This window comes from Anolis carolinensis, chromosome 2 (genome assembly GCF_035594765.1).
Source record: "Anolis carolinensis isolate JA03-04 chromosome 2, rAnoCar3.1.pri, whole genome shotgun sequence".
NCBI classification, from domain to species: Eukaryota; Metazoa; Chordata; class Lepidosauria; order Squamata; family Dactyloidae; genus Anolis; species Anolis carolinensis.
This window is the reverse complement of record NC_085842.1, coordinates 29,929,494-29,952,654: the sequence shown is the minus strand read 5'-3', so window position 1 is coordinate 29,952,654 and position 23,161 is coordinate 29,929,494. Positions and strand designations below refer to the sequence as shown.

The window sequence follows — 23,161 nt, the reverse complement described above, 5'->3', positions numbered from 1 at the left end:
CGATGACGCCATTTCCTGTGGCTGTTTTGAGCGGAGGGGAGGATATTTAAGCAAGTAGGACACTGAGAGAGAGGGGCTTCGCGTGGCCCCTGATGGACACCCCAAACCACCCCTCCCACCGACTCCCAGTCTGATCCAGGTATAGATATGGATGTGTATATGTATATATATATGGGATGCCCCCTTCGTTAAATCCATAGCTCCATGTCTAGTCCAGACATGGGCCGAGTTGGGCCCTCCAGGTGTTTTGGACTTCAACTCCCACAATTCCTAACCGCCGCTAGCGGCGGTTAGGAATTGTGGGAGTTGAAGTCCAAAACACCTGGAGGGCCCAACTCGGCCCATGCCTGGTATATAAGGTTGGGCCAAAAATCACAAAGGGGTTTCAATTAGAAAGTTTCTCTTGTCTGTTTGTCCACTCAGATTAGCTGTTTCTTCTTCCTCTTTCTTAAGGCCCTTCCACACAGCTATATAACCCAGAATATCAAGACAGAAAATCCCACAATATCTGCTTTGAATTGGATTATCTAAGTCCAGACCGCCGTATATTCCAGTTCAAAACAGATAATGTGGGATTTTATTCAGCTGTGTGGAAGCAGCCTTAGTTCCCATTTAATACAGTTTGAATCTAGCTAGCTTCAAACTGCAGCCGCCGGACAACAAATTCACCAAAAAAGCCCTTACCTGATGACTTGTGTGATCACCATCCAAGCGTTTTCTGGGAATCTCTGTGTCCCCTTCCACATAGCTGAATAAAATCCCACATTATCTGCTTTGAAGAGGAATATATGGCAGTGTGGACTCAGATAACCCAGCTCAAAGCAGATATTGTGGGATTTTCTGCCTTGTTATACTGGGATATATGTCTGTGTGGAAGGGTCTTTTGTTGTCATCTGCACAGCAAAACCACTTTTCTTAATACTGATTTGAAATGGCCAGTGTAGACAGAGTCTCAGGCCCCTTCCACACAGCTGTATAAAATCCACATTGAACTGGATTACATGTCTGTGTGGACTTAGGTAACCCAGTTCAAAGCAGACATTGTGCCTTGATATTTTGGGTTATATTGCTATGTGGAAGGGTTGTGTAGGCCTAAACTATTCCATCTGAGGGCCTTTCCAGACAGGTCCTATATCCCAGGATTTGATCCCAGGTTTTCTGCATTAAACTGGATTATATGAGTCCCCACTGCAAGATAATCAGAAAACCTGGGATCAGATCCTGGGATAATAGGGCCTATCTGGAAGCCCCCCCCCCCTTAGAAAGGGATAGGATGGAAAGTTCTGCAGAGGTATTCTTGCTCTTTCCTCTTTTTCCAATCTGACCCACTCTGCTATCAGCAGTTGTAATTTCAGCCACAATCTCACTTATATAGTTCCCTTATGTTATGTCCTATGTGTCTTAGTGGTTAGCTAATCTGCTCACAGTAGAAAATGCATTTCCCTTACATGTAGTCAGGTGGGGAGGGTGTAGTAGCTTAAGAGCAGAATTATATAAAAATTGATAAAAAGCATTGAGCTGACCTTCAGACAAAAAAGTTATAAAGAGCTTCTCCATCCTGTGCTCTGAAGTTGGTTCAGTCTGAGCCCTGACTTTGCAAGATACATATATGGTTGCTTATATTTTGACTTCATCCTAGCTCATCCAATATGTGGGAGTGATATTTGTGTACCCATCTCCCATATGGCATTCTAGTTAGTTCTTTCTGGAGAAGCGACTTGTTGGGACTTGTATGCTAAGAAAAGTTAGTATTGCTCTCCAAAGGTGTCTTAACCCTGAGAGACAACTATTATCAACAATAACATACTACTAAATATATACTATTTATTCTATGGTTTATAGCAAGTCCCCAGTTTAAACCTTGTCCCAGGCATGCCATCTCAACCATTCATCTGCAATTTAAATACAATATTTTACTTCAGAAGATGTTCTAATGTGCATGTGAAATGATCTAGAGTATACTATGTAAATCTTAAATACTGTTTTCTAACTATGTATTTTTTTAATTACAAGGGTAGGATTGGATGACAAGGTACAGAAGAAAGTCCCCATCTTGAAACAATCTTGGGATTGCAGAACTGGAAGAGATCAAGAGCAACTGCTCAACCTGTTCTGTGTCATTGGATCACTCACCCGCTGTTGGGGAATAAACCTTTGATTATCCATAACCTAATCAGAGGAGAAAATGAACATACCAGTTGATCAGAAACATTTCTTGTCCATACACTGTTAGTACAGTTGTTTTTGAAATGGGACTACTGATAATTTTTTTGTAATAAATGGAGTGCAGGTTACTTTTGAAGTTATAGTTTTGTTGTAGCCATTTTGCTTCCCCCCCCCAATCCCATTTGTTTGCAGACCAGATCATATGTACTCCTGAGAATGTTGTTTTGCTATATGTCACATTTTCCCCAGACTTGGGGCGCAAGGCAGCTTATAAAATTTGCTACCCTTCTTTATAGACTAATCAGTTCTTCTTAGGCTACCAGTGATGGCTGCAGGCACTTCAGAAAAGGCATTTAAAAATGCTTTAAGTGCAGGAGGCAATACCAGTGTCAAGATCAGGGGTCCTCAAACTTTTTAAGCAGAATGCCAGGTCACGGTCCCTCAGACTGGGGATTAGGGGGATGACAGTGACTATAGTTTGGGGGGAAAATGAACGACTTCCTATGTACACTGCACATATCTGATTTGTAGTGGAAAAAAACATGAAATAACAATGCAATATATAAACTGAACAATTTTAACCAACATAGACTCACCAGTATTTCAAGGACCCAAGACAGCTTACATCTAATAAAATATACAGTATACAAGATAAAACCATAAATATTAGACATGCTGTAAACTCTGGTAAAGTTCAATAAAATAAATTATAGTAATCCAATCATATAAAAAAAGGCCATAGACAGACTTGAAGTTAAAGCTTAGGATGGCGGGTGGGTAAATGACCTTGAAAGCCGCATTCGGCACACGGGCCTTTGTTTAGGGACCCCTGATCTTGATACTTTTCTACAGTATGATATTTGGATCTTTTTCAAAAACAGATAGATTACAAGTTCTCCTGATATAGAGAACTGGTATTGTACTGCTTTTTTTATTAGTTAGCTGAGAACTGCCAAGATGTAGCTCAGGAAATTCAGTCTAATAGATAGCTTTATAATTTGCAAAGGTTTTGTATTCCCAGCTTTTTAAAATATATATTTTTAATTTGGGGAGGGGGGGGGTAAATCTATCAAATTTGCCACATGATTCCCAGCTTTTTAAACATCATGAAAAAATTGAAAATGGCATCTCCCCCTAAATTTGGCTGCTACCAATGGAAAAAAATCTTGAATGCAATTGACATGGACTATTGTATGCAAGCTCAGTTCTGTTCTGGGGGGAATTTTTTTTACTGACAATCTTCTTTAATTCTGAATGTATGCCTTTTGCACCTGACTCTGATTGGTAGAGCTTGGGATTTAGTACAAAATAAAGTAGATTTGGCAGCTCTGTAATCTCTCCACCCTTGATACAGTGATGCATTTTCCAGTTGGCACATGGGACGCAGATTCCCATTCTGTCATAGTGGCTCATTAGGTGCTTATACCTTAGGCAGATCACTTCATGCTTTGCCTAAGGTTTTATTTACTTCTTCCCTTGGCCTTTAGAAGGGCGGACATGGCTAAGGGCCAAACTGTATTAATTCTGGTCATTTGAACTTTCCACATCCAATCTTGGGGATGCCTTAAGTTCTCTTATGCATCATTTTTTTTAAAAAAAACTTTTGTCCCCTCATAAAGTGTTTAGTGATGATATTCCTCTGCTCTTGTCGTTTCAGGTTCTGGTCCCCAAATCCGGCATGGTGTGCTTGCCCTGTGGAACCTATTAGCAGGATCTCCTGGCCAGATGTTACCTTCATCTGCATGGACTTCTGAAAGTGATCCTTCTTAGAGGATCAGCAATACAGTGAGTATCAGTTCTTTAATCAGCCTGGTTTTTCAGCAACAACTACTAGATGAATGCCTTCTCTAAAGTTCATAGAAGAAGCTGGGAACAAATCCCAAGATGTACAAAAGATTATTGTTTTATTGGCAAAAGAGCCTAGATCATTTTGGCCTGTATGTTCTTACGACTGCCTTCAGGGGCTGTATAAAATCATAAAATGGCAACACAAATAAATTGCTTGGCAATGCAAAACATGACATAAAATTGTTATAGCACTGGTATATTGCCTGTGGCCTATACATACCTGTTCAACCATTATAAAATTAGTTACAAAATAAATGAAAACATGTGAATTGTTTATTCTTTTTTCTGAATGCTATAATAACTTAAAATATTTAAATCATTTAAAGTATCTTTATACTTCCTTTCAAGGTGAAGGTTTTGAGTCATGAACAAAGAAGATAGAGAAGTAAAACATAAAATTTGTTAATCATAAAAACATGAAATATTTTGAATACTCAAAGCTGTAAACAAAGGTTGAAATATGTACATATCTTGCACATAACCAACATGTATTCAATATTGTATATATAACATGTATATTTTATTGTATTGTAATTGCATTTTCTATTAACTTGAGAGGTAAACTTTTAATACTGTAATTTCATTCTATTGTAGTGTTCACTTTTGGTATGTCCTTAACTATATATTTTTTAATTGTGAGGGGGTTTTTTTAATCTTCATGGTAGGAAGGAGCAAATTATAAATAATACATACATGCATGCATAAAATGGGCTTCCAAATGTTGTGAGACTACATCCTAGCAGATCTAGCCAATTACACTAAAATGGAGAAATGCTGGTAGTGGCAGCACAAGGTTATCTAGAGAGCTTCATAAGTCCCACCATGGTACTTGAATGTACATTCTTCTAGGTGCATATAGTTTCTAGATGTATATACCAGGCAGGAACCAGAGCACTGTTGTACTTCTGCTCGGTTATAGATAATTTTGACATGTCATTACATTCTTTCTTGGGTGTAATTTTTCATAGTGTTTGATGTTGGCTGAAATGGTCATAAAGTGAGTTTCCTTTGTTTTTTCTATATCCAGATAGCATTTCAAGACATACCCAAGTAGCATTCAAGTAAACCATGCATCCTCAAACTGTAGCTCTCCAGCTGTTTGGAATTCCAACTGCCAGAATTCCTGATCATTGAACAAACTGGCTAAGGCTTCTGGGAGTTGGAGGCCCAAACATCTGAAGGATGCCTGAAGTAAACTCACAGACAACTGGATCTGGCTTTCATGTATTTTATTGGCCTCATAATCCGTTCTAATATAAACAGTCATCCAAGGTAAAGGAGTCTCATCAGTTCTCTCATGCTTACCTCAAGCAGCAAACCCACTTTGGAGTGATCAGTTCCAAAATGGTCTGGTGTGCAGGCCAGGGGCTGCAGCTCTTTATTTGCACATACTTGGAAAGTCCCTTGTTTCTTTTTATACTCAAATTGTTTATCAGAAGGTTTGTCAATGGTTCATAGATTGCTCAACATTCTGTTATTCTTATCTCTGCAAATATCATGGCAATTATATTCTCCAGATATAATTGGTTATATAACATGTCCTGGTTCTCAGACATGTTCTTGTCAACAGGTACACACTATTTCTTCACTTCAAACCTCAGGACCATAATGTATTGTGATTCTCCATTTTGAAAGTGGGTTTCTTCAGTCCTATAGACCTAGTCAGGCCCAAGACTCAAGCATTCACCCATGTAGAGTGAATATATGCTGTCCTAAACATTCTCAACTCTTGAGGCTTACTTGGTTCTGACCACAGTATTTCCTCTCTGCTTTTCAAGAGTCATGGCTACGACAAACCCTCTGGAGAACCTTCAGGTAGAAGCCAGCTGTTCCGTCTGTTTGGAGTATTTGAAAGACCCTGTCATCATTGAATGTGGCCACAACTTCTGCCGAGACTGCATTACCCGATGGTGGGAGGATCTAAATCGGGACTTCCCTTGCCCTGTCTGCCGTAAGACTTCCCGCCACCGTAGTCTGAAACCCAACCGGCAGCTGGGCAACATGGTAGAGATAGCCAAGCAGCTGCAGGTCACAAACAAGCGCAAGGTACGGGACGAGAACTTATGTAAAAAGCACAATGAAGTGCTCGGACTTTTCTGCAAGGAGGACCAGGAGGCTGTTTGCTTAGTGTGCGAGATCTCCCTCGAACACCGCTCTCACACAGTTGTCTCTGTGGATGATGCTTCTCAGGAATATAAGGTAAAGTTGGGGCAGGAGGATGACTGCAGTCAGGATTTAAAAAAATAATAACAGGGAGACAGTGAAGAGCATCCTGACCAGCAAGCTGAACTATGAATGAGATACGTACTTGCTCTTTTTGTCAGACCATTGTTTCCTTGTTATCACAGCAGTAGATGAGTTTGCATTGAGAATGCACTGCACAGCCTGTGTGAGTGCCAGAAAATTAAAGAGAGACTTAAAACAAAATCAGAGCCGATCAAACAAAAACTAAAGTAACATTCAGCTTCCATAGTCAGCTGATTTCCTTTTTGGGAGGTAGTTTTGATGTATTTGCCAATCCTGGAAGGGTGGCAGTTTACATGTTGGGAGTGATTAGTAGAGGCTGCAAAAAAAAAAAGCCCCCATGAAATACTTTCAGTTGATGAGATGCAGTTTCTCCATCCCTGTTATAGTCATTTTTGTACCTGGTTTCTGACAAGTTTCTTTATTATGGAGAAAGCTCTATTTCATTCAAATTCCTATAAACAAACATAGATACTGTTAAATAGACTCATTGTTTGGTTAGGAGACTTGCTTCAGCTTCAGAAAAAAATAGAATTAAACCATGTATAAATATAAAAGTGATTTGATGAAATTGCTTCAAAGCCTATGAAAAATCTTGTACAATTAATTCAGGCTATTAATACATTCTAAAGAATGGTAAAGTTTAGCAGTAGATTCATTAAAATGACATAGTTAGACTAGCAGTTTATAAATAATTTGTGTTTCAGTGAAATTGAAAGATAATGTTATGAAATCAATGAATACATGTCTGTTCTGTTTTATATAACTATCCTTTTCATTCTTAGTGGTTTGTCTACAGTGAGTTAACACGACAGCACTATAATCCCTGTATAGGCACTATTATTAGAAAGCAATTGGGAGAGCTCATTCAGTCTTAAACTTCAGCATCAGATAATTTACCAAAATATCCACTTTATAATGGGAATGAATTGTTTGAAATACAGTCCTCTTTCTGTCTGTTCAAAAGCAAGCTACGGTGTATACAGGCAGTCCCCAAGTTACAAACAAGATAGGTTCTGTAGGTTTGTTTATAAGTTGAGTTTGTATGTAAGTCAGAACAGCTGCATTTTTGAAGTGTTAACTCCAGCTTTGGATAACATAGAGAAGGGTTAACATTACATGGTGTTTGTTTTGCTGTGTCCCTGTTCAAAAGATTTCACCTCACTTTCAGTCCCTGTGATAATTGGATAGATTCTGAAAAAAATGGCTTGTTGTAGAAACAAGGATTGCAAAGAAATCTTCCTGGAGACACCTTTTACCCATAATAACTCTTACAGGAGTGAATTTCCCTTCCAGGGGTAGATTTCTCTTGCTTGTTGTTGTCTGACCCCTGTTCTTACCTATGAGTTGTTTGTATATTGGTTGTTTGTAACTTGCCTGTTCTTGTGTATTAAGTCACTTACACATTGAGGGCAGGTTTGGAGCCACAATTATGGATTTTCATGTGACCTATGGATGAGTTGCGGGTTAAACTTTGGGGCTCAGTGTGGTGTTCCTTGGATCCATTTTGCAGAGAGGCAAAAGCACCAGCACTGTCGTTTTCCTGTCCAAACATTCAAAAAGCCTTTTGCCACTCTACTCAAAGAAGGGAATTGCTCCTTTTGATTTTTTTTTTCGTGTCAGGAGTAACCGGAGTTGCTTCTGGAGTGAGAGAATTGGCCGTCTGCAAGGATGTTGCCCAGGGGACGCCCGGATGTTTTGATGTTTTACCATCCTTGTGGGAGGCTTCTCTCATGTCCCCGCATGGAGCTGGAGCTGATAGAGGGAGCTCATCTGCGCTCTCCCCAGGTGGGATTCGAACTTGGCAGCCTTCAGGTCAGCAACCCAACCTTCAAGTCACAAGGCATTTATCCCCTAGTCCACCGGACGCTCCTGCTCCTTTTGATGAAAGTTAAGGTTAAGGTTATCCAAGTTACGGCAGTGGCCAGGAATGCATTTGCCCAGCTAAAACCAGTGCACCAGCTGCAATTGTTCCTTGAGACGTCAGATCTTACCTTGATTACATCCTGTTTGGACTACTATAATACTGTGTGGGGCTGCTTTTGAAAACTTTTCAAAAACTTTAGTGAATTGAAAGTAGTTCAGACAGAATACTGACTGGCACCAGTTATAGCAAACATATAACGTTCTTTTCAAAATAGTTTCATTGGCTCCTGGTTTCTTTCTGGTTCTTCATTCACGCAGTCATTTCCGACTCTTCGTGACCTCATGGACCAGTCCACACCAGAGTTCCCTGTCGACCGTCGCCGCTCCCAGTTCCCTCAAGGTCATGCCAGTCACTTCAAGGATACCATCCATCCATCTTGCCCTTGGTTGCCCTCTCTTCCTTTTTCTTTCCATTTTCCCCAGCATCATGACCTTTTCCAAGCTTTCCTGACATCTCATGATGTGGCCATAATACTTCATCTTTGCCTCTAATATCCTTCCCTCCAGTGAGCAGTCAGGCATTATTTCTTGGAGTATGGACTGGTTGGATCTTCTTGCGGTCCAAGGCACTCTCAGGATTTTCCTCCAGCACCAGAGTTCAAAAGCATCTATCTTCCTTTGCTCAGCCTTCCTTATGGTCCAGCTCTCGCATCCATAAGTTACTATGGGGAATACCATTGCTTTAACTATGCAGACCTTTGTTGCCAGTGTGGTGTCTCTGCTTTTCACTATTTTATCGAGGTTGACCATTACTCCCAAGAGGAAACTTATTCGGATTTCCTGGTTGCAGTCTGCATCTGCAGTGATCTTCACGCCTAGAAATATTAAGTCTGTCACTGCCTCCACGTTTTCGCCCTCTATTTGCCAGTTATCAATCGGTCTGGTTGCCATAATCTTGTTTTTCTTGATGTTTAACTGCAGTCTGGCTTTTGCACTTCTTTCACCTTGGTGATAAGGCTCCTCAGCTCCTCCTCACTTTCAGCCATCAGAGTGGTATCATCTGCATATCTAAGGTTGTTAATGTTTCTTCCAGCAATTTTAACTCTGGCCTTGGATTCGTCAAGCCCTGCACGTCACATGATGTGTTCTGCGTACAAGTTGAATAGGTAGGGTGAAAGTATATAGCCCTGCCGTACTCTATCACAGTCTGGAACCAGTCTGTTGTTCCATGGTCTGTTCTTACTGTGGCCACTTGGTCTTTATACAGATTTCTCAGGAAACAGACATAATAATAATAAACAACTTTATGTCCCACAAGCATCTTCCAGAAAGAGACTCAGGGTGGTTTACAAAACAGCACATATCATGCTGTAACACATAAATACATCAGTATCCGTAGTAATTAAAATTACAATATAAATGAACATAAATAACACTTACAAAAATTACTACAATTCAAAGTGTCGGTCATGACTGACAAATCTGTATTCAGTTAGGGTCCAGATTATCTGCAAGACCGTATCTCGCGATATGAGCCTGCCAGGGTCTAAGATCTTCATGGGAAGGCTTTCACTTGGCCCTGCCACCTTTACAGGTTTCCTTTGGTGAGAGCCTTTTTAGTGGCTGCTAGCACCCTTTGGAATTTTTTTCTGTGCATAATAAATTGGCCCTCTCCCTCCTTTTCTTTGAACACCTTTTTGTTTAAGCTGTCAGATTCTGGCCCCCCTAGAATAAACACAGCTCACAATGTTCAGGAACACTGGATACACTTTATTCTTGACCATCAGAAAACAAGCAAGATGGTTCTAACCCACAATCAACATGGCAGTTTTTATACTCTCTTTAACACCAGTCCCCCTTCTTCTGACTCTACTTTTGATTCTCCCAGTCTGGTTCTCAAAACATCAGCCAGGCGAAATGGCCTTATCAACTCTCACTCTTCTCCCCACATTCCAGCATGTCAGAATATCATCCAAGACTGGCATTTGTCATCCTGACATAAGCAGTCTTTTAATGTGTAAGCAGGGGGACTTTCCATTGAAAATGTTTTATCTTTTAAAACTTCAGTATGTTTTAAAATTTATTTCAAAATGTTTATGAGTTGATTTTAATTGTTTTACATTTTATTGTAAATTGTTTTTTAAAAGTTATTTCTCTGGAAGCTGCCTTGGGTCCCACTCTGAGAAAAGGATGGCATACAAAAGAAATAAACAAACAAACAGTCTGTGGAAATGAGGCTCTTAATCTTAGGTGCTCCTTAAGGCTTCTCAGGGATATTTTGTTGGACTGCTAGAATGATCATTCTGTTCTTAAATTAGTCTTCTAACGACCATCTCTGCTGCTTCTCTTTCATACAGGAAAAGATGCAGAAGTGCCTGGAGCCACTAGAACAAAAGCTGCAGAAGATTGCCTATTGCAAATCCCAAGAGGAGAAGAAGCCTGGGGAACTAAAGGCAAGTGTTTACATTATGTGTTTTGTACTTTGAGTGGGAATCTCCTTCCAAACGAGTTGTTATTGTTGTGTGCTTTCAAATAATTTCTTATGATGATCCTAAGGCAAACCTATTGCAGGGTTTTCTTGGCAGAATTTGTTCATCAGGTTCCTCTTGAGTCTGACAGAATGTGATTGTATTTGCACTGCAGAATATATACTAATCGCAAACAAATAATGATTGGAAACTAGCTACTTTCAAACTGTGAACGACCTGTTTTCCCATCCTTTTACTCCACCCCCTTTGGTGTCATTACTAGTTTTTTCTACAATTTTGGTATCCTCTAAAAATCTCGCACCCTCCAAATTAATTTATAGTGTCTTGTAGAGAAACCTGATACACAGTTTGCTCATAGCATATACCAGAATAATGTATCTTTAATTTCCTCCATTACATTTGCTGGGCTTTTTTAAAGATAAGATGAAATTGTCCTTTTCTGCCTACCAAGAACTTGAACTCTGCGTAATTTATAACTCATGACTTGGCATTTTGTATGGTTTTAATCTGTTAAATGGTTGATATGTGTTTTAACTGCTTATATATTTAGATTGTTTATATTATGATGAGATGTGTTCTATTGTTTACCTGTGCGGCATTGAACTTTTGCCGGATCTGTAAGCTGCCTTGAGACCCCTTTGGGGTTGAGAAAGGCGGAGTAAAAATGAAGTAAGTAAGTAAATAAATAATATTATTGGAGATTTCAGGTTCCTTGTATTATTTAGTCATTTATAGAGAAGCATAGCCCAGCTTTCTGATACTTACTCAAAGCAGTTAGCATTACCATAATTGAAGTAATTCATATAAAATACAATAAAACTGCAAAACAGCAACAGTATAAATAAAAACAGACATGTAACAGCATGTAATTATTAGCTGGAACCCACAAAGCAATCACATATCTAAGCAATAAGGTCTTTGCCATCCAGCAAGATTATTATCCATCAAACCCTTTCTTCTCCTTTCTCCATAGAGAAAGATTGAAGACCGCCGTCAGCTCATCATCAGTGAATTTGAAGAATTGCATCTATTCCTGGCAGCTGAGCAAGAAATCCTGATGAGGCGTCTGGAGGAAGAAGAGAAGGAGATTTTGCAGAAGCTGAAGGAGAACGTGGCAAAGCTTTCTGAGCAGCGGGCCATTCTCAACAGTCTTATCACAGAGATTGAGGAAAAGTGCTTGCAGTCGGGCATTGAAATGCTCAAGGTGAGGAGTTCATCACTAACACCCTCATCTCCCCAGAAGGTAGGGAATCCTCCCCTCTGACTGTGTCTTTGAACAAATCCTTTAAAGAGCAGACCAATTTCAGGAGCTTCCTCTAAAGTGATGGGATTTGATGCATTCCCAGACCATTGATCTTGCCCAGTTGCCTGGAGCACACTTGGCTTTTTGTTGTGGAAAATGGATTGAGAAAGGAGACATTTGGGGTGCCTTTCCTTTTTCCTTTGTTGTGCCATCATTGAGCATGTAACTCCAAGAGCTCAAACCAGAAAGGACAATTCCGTATTCTTGGGAAGTGTGTCAAATGGTCAAGCAATGAGAGACCTGTTGGATTTTTTTTAACTTTCACAAGACAAAGCTTTCTAGGATTTTCCACACTGACTAATCTGGAGAAGATATAGTTTCCAGGTAGAATTATAGCCATGTTGCAGATGATAGATTTCATGCTGAGCTTGCTAAATAAATAATCTACTCCCAGAAGTTCCAGAACTGCAGCTTTAATTTACACCTAAACACTGCTAACTTTTATGGTTGTGGAAATATTCATAGCTGTCAAGTTCTTTGCCCATTACAGGTTGAGCATTCCCTATGCAGAAATTCCAAAATCTAAATTTGTTCACATGGGTAGCTGAAGTAGTGACAGCTTTGCTTTCTGGTGGTTTAGTGTATACAGTTTTTTTTTTCATCCAGAAAAAAAATTGAAACTGCTATATAAAATGATCATCAGACTAGGTGTACAAGGTGTACATGAAACATAAATTAATTTTGTGTTTGTAGTTGGTCCCCATTTCTAAAACATCTCTTTATGTATATGCAAGTATTCAAAAATCTAAAACACATCTTGCCCCAAGCATTTCAGCTAACGGATGCACAACATCATAGGCCAATTTTATTCTGCCATGTGGGGATACACAATCAAAGCCATCTAGCCTCTTTAAAAATCCTCCATAGGTGGAAGCTCCATGACATTTCAAGGCAGTATATTCAAACAGCTCTTAACTGTTCTTAGGTTTTACCCAAAGGAATATTAATAAGTTCAATTTATTTGTCATTTTACAGGATGTGAAGAGCACTCTTGAAAGGTAAGGACCACATTTCATTTTTGTCATTCTGGCAATGTAGTTGCTGCTTTCTATAGTTGTAGTTGTTTTTTAAAAAATATTGAATTTTATGAATACTGAAAGAGAGAAAGAAAGAGAGAGAGAGAGAGAGAAGTAAGCAGAATGGTAGGTTCTAAGACTATATTTATGGCCTTGAAATATACATTAATATATGAAGGATATCCCAGAAAATACAGCTTGAAATCTATACATTACACAGTCATACTTCGATTAAAAAGTAAAGCTAATTGCCCGTTGAATAATGCCAGGATAGAGAATATTAATTTTTCCAGTATACACCATCTTGCTATAATAAAATTTAGACTCAAATGACTAGCATTTGACTGTTGTTGTGGATCTCTGCTCTGCAACCAGAAGGCCGTAAGAATGATCTGATTACCAATTCCCCTGCTCTGGTTGAGGTTGTTTATAGTTCCACTCTTTCTTCCTAATGTATAGGTAGAATCTGTTTTCTCATGGTTTTTATCCATTGCTCTGTGTTCTAATTTCTAGAGTCTAGAGCAGCAGAAAACAAGCTTGCTCCATCTTTAATATGATCTATGGTATAAGCATGGCTATCATCTTACCTCTTCACCATACAGTCTGGTAACAGTTTAAAACAAAGTGAATTCAAACATTAATAATTGAATAGTACTGTGGTTACCATAGGTTAATATACAATTAAAATATATTTAAAACTCACAATCGTGCCCCTCCTCGAATCTCACCCACAACCTCCCCAGCAGCATGCCCCTCATCTTCCCTCAAATGCCTTTTGGCAGGAGGTCTTGACCTGCTTGTGGAAGGCCAGTAGGAATAGGGTCACCCTGGTCACAGTTGGCCCACTAGCCTTAACTGTACAAGAGTATTTCTGGTCACTGCTGATACCTGGGTCTCCAGATTCAGAGGTGAATACCCTCAAACTGCAAACCTGTGTTTTCAGGGAGTGCAGCCCCATCCAGCACAGGCTGGATTCCTATTCCCAGATCAGTCTTTCAACTGAGCAGGACCATCTCTCTGTCTTGCCTGGATTGTTTCAATTTGTTTGCCCTCATCCAGTCCATTACAACTTCCAGGCACTGGTTTAGCACAGGAACCGCTTCCTTGGAATTAGGTGGAAAGGAGTGATAAAGTTGGGTGTCATCTGTGTATAGATGGCACTGCAGTCTAGAAATCCAGATGACCTCTCCCAGTGGTTTCATGCACATGTTAAACAGTATGGGGGACAAAACAGCCCTGAGGGACCCCACAGGCCAGTAGCCAAGAAGTTAACAGGAGTCACTCAGTACCACCTTCTGAGAATGTCCCTCCAGGAAGGAATGGAGCTGTTGAAGAATGGTGCTTCCAAATCCCATCCCAGAAAGACAGCTCAAAAGTATACCATGGTCAATGGTATCTTAAAGCTACTGAAAGTTCCAGGAGAACCAACAGAGACACATTCCCTATCTAGTTCCCTGCGTAAGTCATCCACCAAGGCGGCCAAAGCTGTCCCATAACCAGGCCTAAAACCAGACTAAAATTGATATAATTTGGCTTATCCAGAAACCCGTGGAGGTGTGAAGTTGTGTTTCAGTACCGTGCCCAAAAAATGAGAGATTGGAGACTAATCTGCTGTTGTCCTGTACCAAGGGGTCTTATGTAAGGGTTTTTTTTAGAAATGATCTTACCTCAGCCTCCTTGAGGCCTGCGGGAATCCTGTCCTGATACAATGAGGTCTTAATCACTTCCCAACCCACTCCGCCAGTCCCCCTCTGGCCTGTTTAATGAGCCAGGAAAAGTAGGGGTCTAGAGCACATGGGGTTGTTCTCACCTCCCCAAGGATTTGGTCCACATCTTCAAATTGAAAAGCATCCATCAACACTGGACAAGTCAACTGTGGCATCTTAAGTCAGAGTGAATTATATGTGGCAAGATTAAATGGTTTTGGTTTTAATCACAGCTAGATGGCTATGTGGGTGCTCATAACAACCCTCTTCCAGCCTAATCCTGGAGCTTTACTCAGCTTTCTCTTCTTTTGTCCTTGCAGATTTGAAGAACTTCAGGCCCAAGAACCACGTTTAGTCTCCATTGAGCTAGAAAAAAATTTCTGCAACTTCCCCAGACAGTATTTTGTCCTGAGGAAAATCCTTAAGAAGCTAACAGGTAAGTAAGTGTGATGTTACACATTAATAGCTTTTTGCGGGGTGCAGTAATGCTCCCACTCATATGTCTGGGTGTTCATCTTTTTGTTGTTTGTTGCATTCTTTCGAGTTATTTCTGTTGTATGGCAACTAAAGTTATCCTGTCAAGGATTTGTTGGCAATATTTGTTCCAAAGTAGTTTGTCTTTGCTTTCCTTTGAAGCTAAGGGAATGCGAGTTGATGCGAGCTTTCTGGGCTGTATAGCCATGTTCCAGAAGCATTATTTCCTGATGTTTTGCCTGCATTTATGGCAAGTGTGAATGTTTCAATTGGCCACCTTGATTAGCATTAAATAGCCTTTCAGCTTCAAGATATGGCACTGCCTGGGGGAATCCTTTGTTGGGAGGTATTAGCTGGTTCTGATTAATTTGTGTCTGGAATTCCTTTGTTTTCTGAATGGTGTTCTTTATTTCCTGTCCTGATTTAAGGGAATATGACTTGCTGAAGGTCACTCAGTGGGTTTCCATGGCTGAGTGAGGATCCAAACTGTGGTCTTTAGAGTCACAGTACAACACTCTACTACTTTACCACACTTTCTATCAGCAGCATCCAAGTGATAGAAATATTTGTGCATAGAAACATTTGGTGGTGTTGGATAAAGAAACAGCATAATAGCATCAAGGGGAAAATGTAATTTGAAAGCAAAAGATACTGGAAACTTGAAGAAACTATACATTCAGGATAAATATATGCATTACCCGAAGAGTAGTGTTATACTTCTCTTTTAAAAAAGAAAGAACAAGGGTGATTTAATGACAAGCCAAGCAACATTCCAAGAGTAAAAATCTACTTATTGTTTCTTTTTTGTGGATTGTATACTGGAGCAAAACTATTGAATAGAAACTTTGCAGATAACAAAGATTAATTTATATAATGAGAAATGATTAGTTCTGATATTTGGGTTGCTGTGAATCTTTTGGGCTGTATGGCCATGTTCCAGAAGCAGAGAAAGCTTCTGGAACATGGCAATACAGCCCGAAAGACGCACAGCAACCCAGTGATTCCAGCCATGAAAGCCTTAGACAGTTCTGATATTTATTAGTTCTGTTTTTATACATCTCTGAATAACAGTAAATAATCTAAACATTTATAGTATTTGGGGGAACGTTTAAATTGTTCTAACAATAAGGATTTTGCTCCCACATTCCAGGACATTTAAAGAAGAAGACTTAAGAACATTTTTTAAACTGAAACAGAAAGTTTAATTGATGGGTTGCTATGAGTTTTCCAGGCTGTATGGTGATGTTCCAGAAGCATTCTCTCTTGACGTTCCACCCACAACTATGGCAGGCATCTTCAGAGGTTGTTGAGGTCTGTTGGAGACTAGGCAAGTGAGGTTTATATATCTGTGGAAGGTCCAGGGTGAGAGAAAGAACTCTTGTCTATTGGAGGCAAGTGTGAATGTTTCAATTAATCACCTTGATTAGCACTGAAAAGCCTTGCAGTTTCAAAGCCTGGCTGATTCTTGCCTAAGGGGAATCCTTTGTTGGGAGGTGTTAGCTGGCCATGATTGTTTCCTGTCTGTAATTTCCCTGTTTTCAGAGTGTTGTTCTTTACTGTCCTGATTTTCTAGGGTTTTTTAAATACTGGTAGCCAGATGTGGTTCATTTTCATGGTTTCCTCCTTTCTGTTGAAAGTGTCCACATGCTCGTGGATTTAAATGGCTTCTCTGTGTAGTGTGATATAGTGGTTGTTGGAGTGGTGCAGTGTTTCTGTGTTCTCAAATAATATGCTGTGTCCAGGGCTAACGAATACAGTAGAGTCTCACTTATCCAAGCTAAACGGGCCGGCAGAAGCTTGGATAAGCGAATATCTTGGATAATAAGGAGGGATTAAGGAAAAGCCTATTAAACATCAAATTAGGTTATGATTTTACAAATGAAGCACCAAAATATCATGTTATACAACAAATTTGACAGAAAAAGTAGTTCAATACGCAGTAATGTTATGCTGTAATTACTGTATTTACGAATTTAGCACCAAAATATCACGATATATTGAAAACATTGACTACAAAAATGGTTTGGATAATCCAGAAGCTTGGATAAGCGAGGCTTGGATAAGTGAGACTCTACTGTACCTCCAAACAAAGGATTCCCCCAGGCAGCAATCAGCCAGGCAGTCACAACCCTGCACAGCATCTCTCAGTATAAACAGCCACTCATTATGCTAGTCATCAGTCAGTCCAGGATCCAAGCCAAAGTAGATTCAAACAACAAACTATGCAGAAATAATCCGAAAGTCATATTCAGTAGTCCAGTCCAAAGGTCCTCATCAAAACATCCAAACTATACCTAATCCGCAGTCCAAAGCCAAGGTCTTACACGCAATAAGGCACACAAAGTCATCCAACAGAGTTCCAAACTGTAGCAGGTTCCAAACATTGCGCCCAGCAAAGGCCAAATCCAAACTGCCACTATTTATGCTCCATAGCACAAGTGCTCTTTCTTGTTGGCCCTTCTGTGTGCCAACTGGGCGGATCTACGCAGCTGCATAGCATGAGTCCTCTGTTGCAGTCTTTCTGTGATACTTACCTCTGCCTCATTGCTCTCCTGATCCTGAGTTAACTCAGGACTCCCACTTGCCTGAAGCACTTGGTCCTGCACTGCAGGGGTAGCTTCCTCAATGTCAGGCTGTGTGTGTTGTTGTTCCCTGCTTTCTACTGACTCAGATGCTTGGCTTGGCAGCCCTTCATCTTCGTCTGTATTGCAGACCCTGACACTGGCTTTGGAACTGCAAGGCTTTTCAATGCTAATCAAGGTGATTAATTGAAACATTCACACTTGCTTCCAACAGACAAGAGTTCTTTCTCCCACCCTAGATCTTCCACAGATATATAAACCACATTTGTGTAGTCTCCAACAGACCTCAACAACCTCTGAAGATGCCTGCCATAGATGTGGGCAAAACGTCAGGAGATAATGCTTCTGGAACATGGCCATACAGCCCGGAAAACTCACAGCAACCCCGTGATTCTGGCTGTGAAAGCCTTTCGGCAACAGCGTGATTGATGTTTATGCATTTTTCACTTCTAAAATACTGAAATGCCTCTCCTAAGGCTCTAGCGCTGGCTGAAAAATTTTAGGCTAGAACATGTTAACACCCCCCACACACACATTCTCAAAGGAATGCAACCCCAAAGAATGTGCCTGAAATTTAGACTTTCCATCTTCGCAGGTGGAAATGTTGCAGCCCAGCAAATGTTGCCTTGTGGCTTCCAGTATTCCTCACCATTGGTTATGCTGACTAGGACTGCTGGGAACTTCCTTCCAGCAACATCTGAAAAGGTTGCATTCCTATGGCTATTCATAATCACACTTAATCAAGTTATATTTGCTTGTCTCATAATATAAAGAAAGGAGTATCTGAACTTGAATAGATTAACAAAATAAATTCATTGTTTGGGTGCTTATTAGCTTATTAGCTCTTTGAGCATGGGTTATGGTCTGTAGGCATCCAGTGTAGCATTCTTGACAAAGCTAAGAAGTTCTGGGTCTGTCCAGAGACTCCCTGGGAATTCTTTCCATATGCCATCTTGAGCTTAATCAAAGAAACTCTGGATGTTAATATGATGAACAAATCAACATATATTGCCACAAGACTATTATAGGAACAAATTACAAACCTAAGAGTAAACGGTTGGTTAAAACATTTTCCAAAGCAGGAAGCTGCTACATCTGCTGCTCCACTTTTAACCATTATATTAAAATTACAGCCTTTTGTGGCAAGATTGCTAGACTTCTATGGTTACTTAAGTCATCTGCAAAACTTAGTAAAGCATTGGTTTCTTTTTTTAATCTGTGTAGGTGTGTTAAACCAAGGTAAGGATTCAAGTGCCAAGTTTAATCAATCCTGATCAAATTCAAGTCAAAAGGAGTCTACTTCTTTTTATTAGTAACTACAGTAGAGTTTCATGTATCCAACATAAATGGGCCGGCAGAACATTGGATAAGCGAAAATGTTGGCTAATAAGGAGGGATTAAGGAAAAGCCTATTAAACATCAAATTATGTTATGATTTTACAAATTAAGCACCAAAACATCATGCTTTACAACAAATTGATAGAAAAAACAGTTCGGTACACGATAACGTTATGTAATAATTACTGTATTTATGAATTTAGCACCAAAATTTTTGCAATTCATTGAAAAATTGACTACAAAAACATAGACTACTAAAAGGCAAATTATGTTGGATAATACAGAACCTTGGATAAGCGGAGCTTGGATAAACGAGACTCTACTGTAATACCAATAGAGGAAAGCATGGTAATACAGAGTAATGCTTGAGATACGTTTTTTTTTTTTCTGGTTCTTACTAACCCATTTAAGTTCAGTTCTGACATTAGGAACCTATTAACATGGATATACATAAATGTGTAACTCATGCCCTTGGTGAATACAGATCAAAACAAAAATCATAGACCCAACAACCTCACAACAGTCGATAATCACTGGGCCACAAATGTTAGGATGGAAAGAGAAATCTTTAATTTGATGCCAAAAAGAGGTTGATGGTGGTCAGGTTTTCAAATGAAAAGCACGGGATGTTTGGGTTCACGTGGTGAAGAGTTGTATAAAGGTGTTATAATGGCCCACTTTAAGAAAAGGTGATGGAGATGCCATGTTATGGTGGATCAAGGTTGAAACTTTTTGAATTATTTCAACTGTAGGTCTTACCTCTCTCCTCTCATTCCTCCCTCCTTCCAGTTTTGAGTTGGTTTCCATGGTGGGGATATCAGAGGGTGCTAAACGTTCTTGTCCATTATCAGCACATGTGGGTGATCAACATGTTATTTTCCATGTGTACCTGCCAAATTTGTTGAGCATATTTCTCAAAACCCCTTACCAGCATAACCATTATGAACTGTAATCCAAAACATTTGTAATGCCAGAGTTGGAAAAGCCTCAAAAGAAACCGCTAAAATGTCAGTGTTGAGGGAGAGCATTGTAGTGAGCCTAAATTATAATGAAGATACTTATACAAGAGAAATGTCTACCAAAGATGAGAGTTGCATTTAATGAATGCATTCTGAACTGGCTGGCAAAAACAAGTTGTAAGAAGGGAGGAAGAGGACACAACACACTGGGTTTCCTTAAAACAGCACCCACAAACTTCTCTTCCTTTCTTTGCAGGAGATCTCATCCTTGATCCTGAAACAGCCCATCCCAACCTAGTGCTCTCCGAGGACCGCAAGAGTGTTAAGTTTGTGGAGCAGCGTCTAAGAGACCTGCCAGACAGCCCGAAGCGCTTCACCATCTACCCGTGTGTCTTGGCAACAGAAGGATTTACTTCAGGCCGGCACTACTGGGAGGTGGAAGTGGGCGAAAAGACCCATTGGGCCCTGGGGGTTTGCAATGACTCAGTAAGCCGTCAAGGGGAGATAACCTCTGTGCCGGAGACCGGATATTGGCGGGTGAGGCTGTTAAATGGGGATAAGTACGCGGCCACCACCACACCCTTCACCCCACTCAACGTCGTCATCAAGCCCAAGCGAGTGGGCATCTTCTTGGACTACGAGGCTGGGAAACTTTCTTTCTACAATGTGACGAACCGTTCCCATATTTACACATTTAATGACACCTTCACTGAGAAGCTTTGGCCTTTTTTCTACCCAGGGATCCGTGCTGGCCGCAAGAATGCTTCCCCTCTCATCATTCGGCCGCCAACGGACTGGGAGTAACAAAAGGACTGTCTTCCCCTGCTAGGATTGGCCCTCAAATACATTGAGTGGAGTCCTAACTGCTTGACTTCTCAGTGAAAAGGAAACGTCTCAATGAAAGCTCAAAGCAGCAGTATCTCTGACCAGAAGCAAGTCAACTGAAGGAAAAGCACAGAGGCATTCCAAAGTCACAATGTGTTTCATTTTAGGGAAGGATTCAAAGAATGTGGCACTGGAGAAGGAAAGGAGAGATGCTTGTTACAGTGGAGCAGTTTGCAGTGCTCAAACATACAGGAAAGGCAGCATGAGAAGCACATGTTCTTCTGCTATCCTAAACTTCTGAGTCAGTTTTAAATTTGACATCATGAGATATAAACCTGCTCTAGTGGGTTTTTTTAAAGACTTGTGTTTGCATTTGCTGTGGGCAGAGCTGCCTAGAAATAAGTATGAGTGAAAGGGCAATTTTATGTCCTGTTGAATGGGTCTTGGTGAGTAGAAGAATGTAGTATTACTGTGAAGGGCTTAGGATGGATTCTTTATTCTTGCAGACAGATGGCATAGAGGATAAATATCTTTCTCTTTCCCTGCAGTTTGTTTTCAGTTGATAGCTAGAGCTATGCATTGTTAACTTCTGGCATTCTTGTGATGGGGCTGTAGTACATGGGTGCAAGAGAGTCAAGGAGGTTGGGCACAGATCATGTTGTCTGAGACACCTCTGGCTAGCGGATTCTGGAAGTTGTCATCTTTAACACTTTCCCAAACTCTAGTTGTAACTCAGAGCCAAACAATCATTGTGAATCACTTAAGGTTGCGGCCATCTGGCACTAAAATGAAGCCTCAAAATGGAGAGCTGTCTGTTAGTCATTGGAACCATGGTTTCCAAATGTGAACTTGGATTACAACTCCCAGAATCTCTTTCTGTGACTACTGGGCATTGTAATCTAGCATTGAGGTTCCACAGCCTTCAGCAGTCTGGCCTTCAGGCCTAGTGTAGCCATACTACAACACCAACTTGTACTGAGCTGCCAAAGGTCTTGTTTTTGGAAGGCCCTGAGTGGCAGCAGTTCACTTTCCGAGGCTTTGCAGTGCACGAGAGTTAGATCCTTGTGCACAGAAGACATCTCACTCTCATTCTGATAAATTTCAGAGGAGAGTCGGCATCTAGCTAATCACCTGAGCTGAACTAAATAGGAGATGGGAGCTTCTCTTCCATGGATGAAGCAGACTTGGAAATGTCATAGTTCTAACACCTGTGGAGAGTGCTGGAGGCAGCGCAGACTATAGATACTCTTGGTGTGGGAGATACCTTCAGGAACAGCACACAGCTGATTTGTTCCAACAGGAAGGCTTTCTCTTTGGTTGTAGCAGTGCAGATACTTACAGCTAATGCTATACATAGATGCACACACATCCACTCTCTCCAACAATCCTCCAACTCTCCAACAACAATCATCCATCAACATTCATCACATAGTGGCTGGCTGCTTATATACCTTCCCATGATGCAACCCTGCATTCATGGTTACACCAGCCACTGGCCTAGTCACTGTGAATCAGCACTTTACCACATGGGCATACCTATGTTAGCATTTTAGCATCTAAATACAGCAGTGTATTATAAAACTCTGATAATGAATTGGAAAAATGTATAATGAATGTATATCAACATGTTTATTTGAATGGAAAATATATACATGATGAGCAAGAATTCCAGCACCCTTTGAACATGGTGGTGGAAATCTAAATTTCAGGTCCTCTAGGACAGAGGTGCCAAACTTGTATCCCTCCACATGTTTGGTCCTCCAACTCTCAGAAGCCCTAGCCAGCTTGTCCAATGGCCAAGAACTCTGGGAGCTGAAATCCAAAATACATGGAGAGCCATAGGTTTGAAACCATTGCTCTAACAACTTTGTCTTCAATTTAGTGTTTTTACTATTTGTTTGAACTACAGTCTCCATCGTCCCTATTCAGCATGGGCACTGGCTATCTAAAAGGCTCCCCATTAATAAGGTCTGCTTTTAGGGCTAATCCTCTAAGTTCAGTCTCAAATGACGTAATTGCTCGACAAGCCTTTTGCATTGATGAAATGGTGGCTCTCATTTCAATTGACATGCCTGCAAGAAACATGAGAATCCAGCCCATTAGGCGCAGCAACTTCCAAAGGCAACCTTTATTATTGACATGTGTATGTGTATAGATGCACATGCATATACACATGTGTGTGTGTGTGTGTGTGTATGTTGATACAGTTGAGGAAGGTCTGTTTTGGGTGCTTGTTACCCTTAAGCATGAGTGGAACCTGAACTCTTCAGCAACCCACAGCTTAGAGCAAACTACTTGTATTGTGGCTTGTAAAGTTACAAATAAAATATCCTGATTTAATAGTC

The 23,161-nt window shown here is 40.4% G+C and overlaps 1 protein-coding gene across 7 annotated transcripts; it reads left to right on the top strand.

The window, feature by feature from the left end:
- On the top strand, window positions 1-23,161 carry trim39 (tripartite motif containing 39). 7 transcript variants are annotated; one of them, XM_062969575.1, is made up of 10 exons: window positions 1-139; window positions 2,014-2,228; window positions 3,824-3,951; window positions 5,793-6,213; window positions 10,482-10,577; window positions 11,587-11,817; window positions 12,892-12,914; window positions 14,959-15,074; window positions 18,290-18,399; window positions 20,248-20,429. In XM_062969575.1, exons 4-10 carry the CDS (start codon window positions 5,797-5,799, stop codon window positions 20,287-20,289), a joined length of 1,035 nt encoding a protein of 344 aa, XP_062825645.1. In that variant the 5' UTR covers window positions 1-139; window positions 2,014-2,228; window positions 3,824-3,951; window positions 5,793-5,796; the 3' UTR covers window positions 20,290-20,429. The 7 variants fall into 7 exon arrangements, with proteins under 7 accessions (XP_062825645.1, XP_062825646.1, XP_062825640.1 ...); XM_062969576.1 differs by lacking the exon at window positions 20,248-20,429 and adding an exon at window positions 18,919-18,933; XM_062969570.1 differs by lacking the exon at window positions 18,290-18,399 and adding an exon at window positions 18,919-18,933 and having other exon boundaries at window positions 2-139; window positions 2,019-2,228; window positions 20,248-23,161.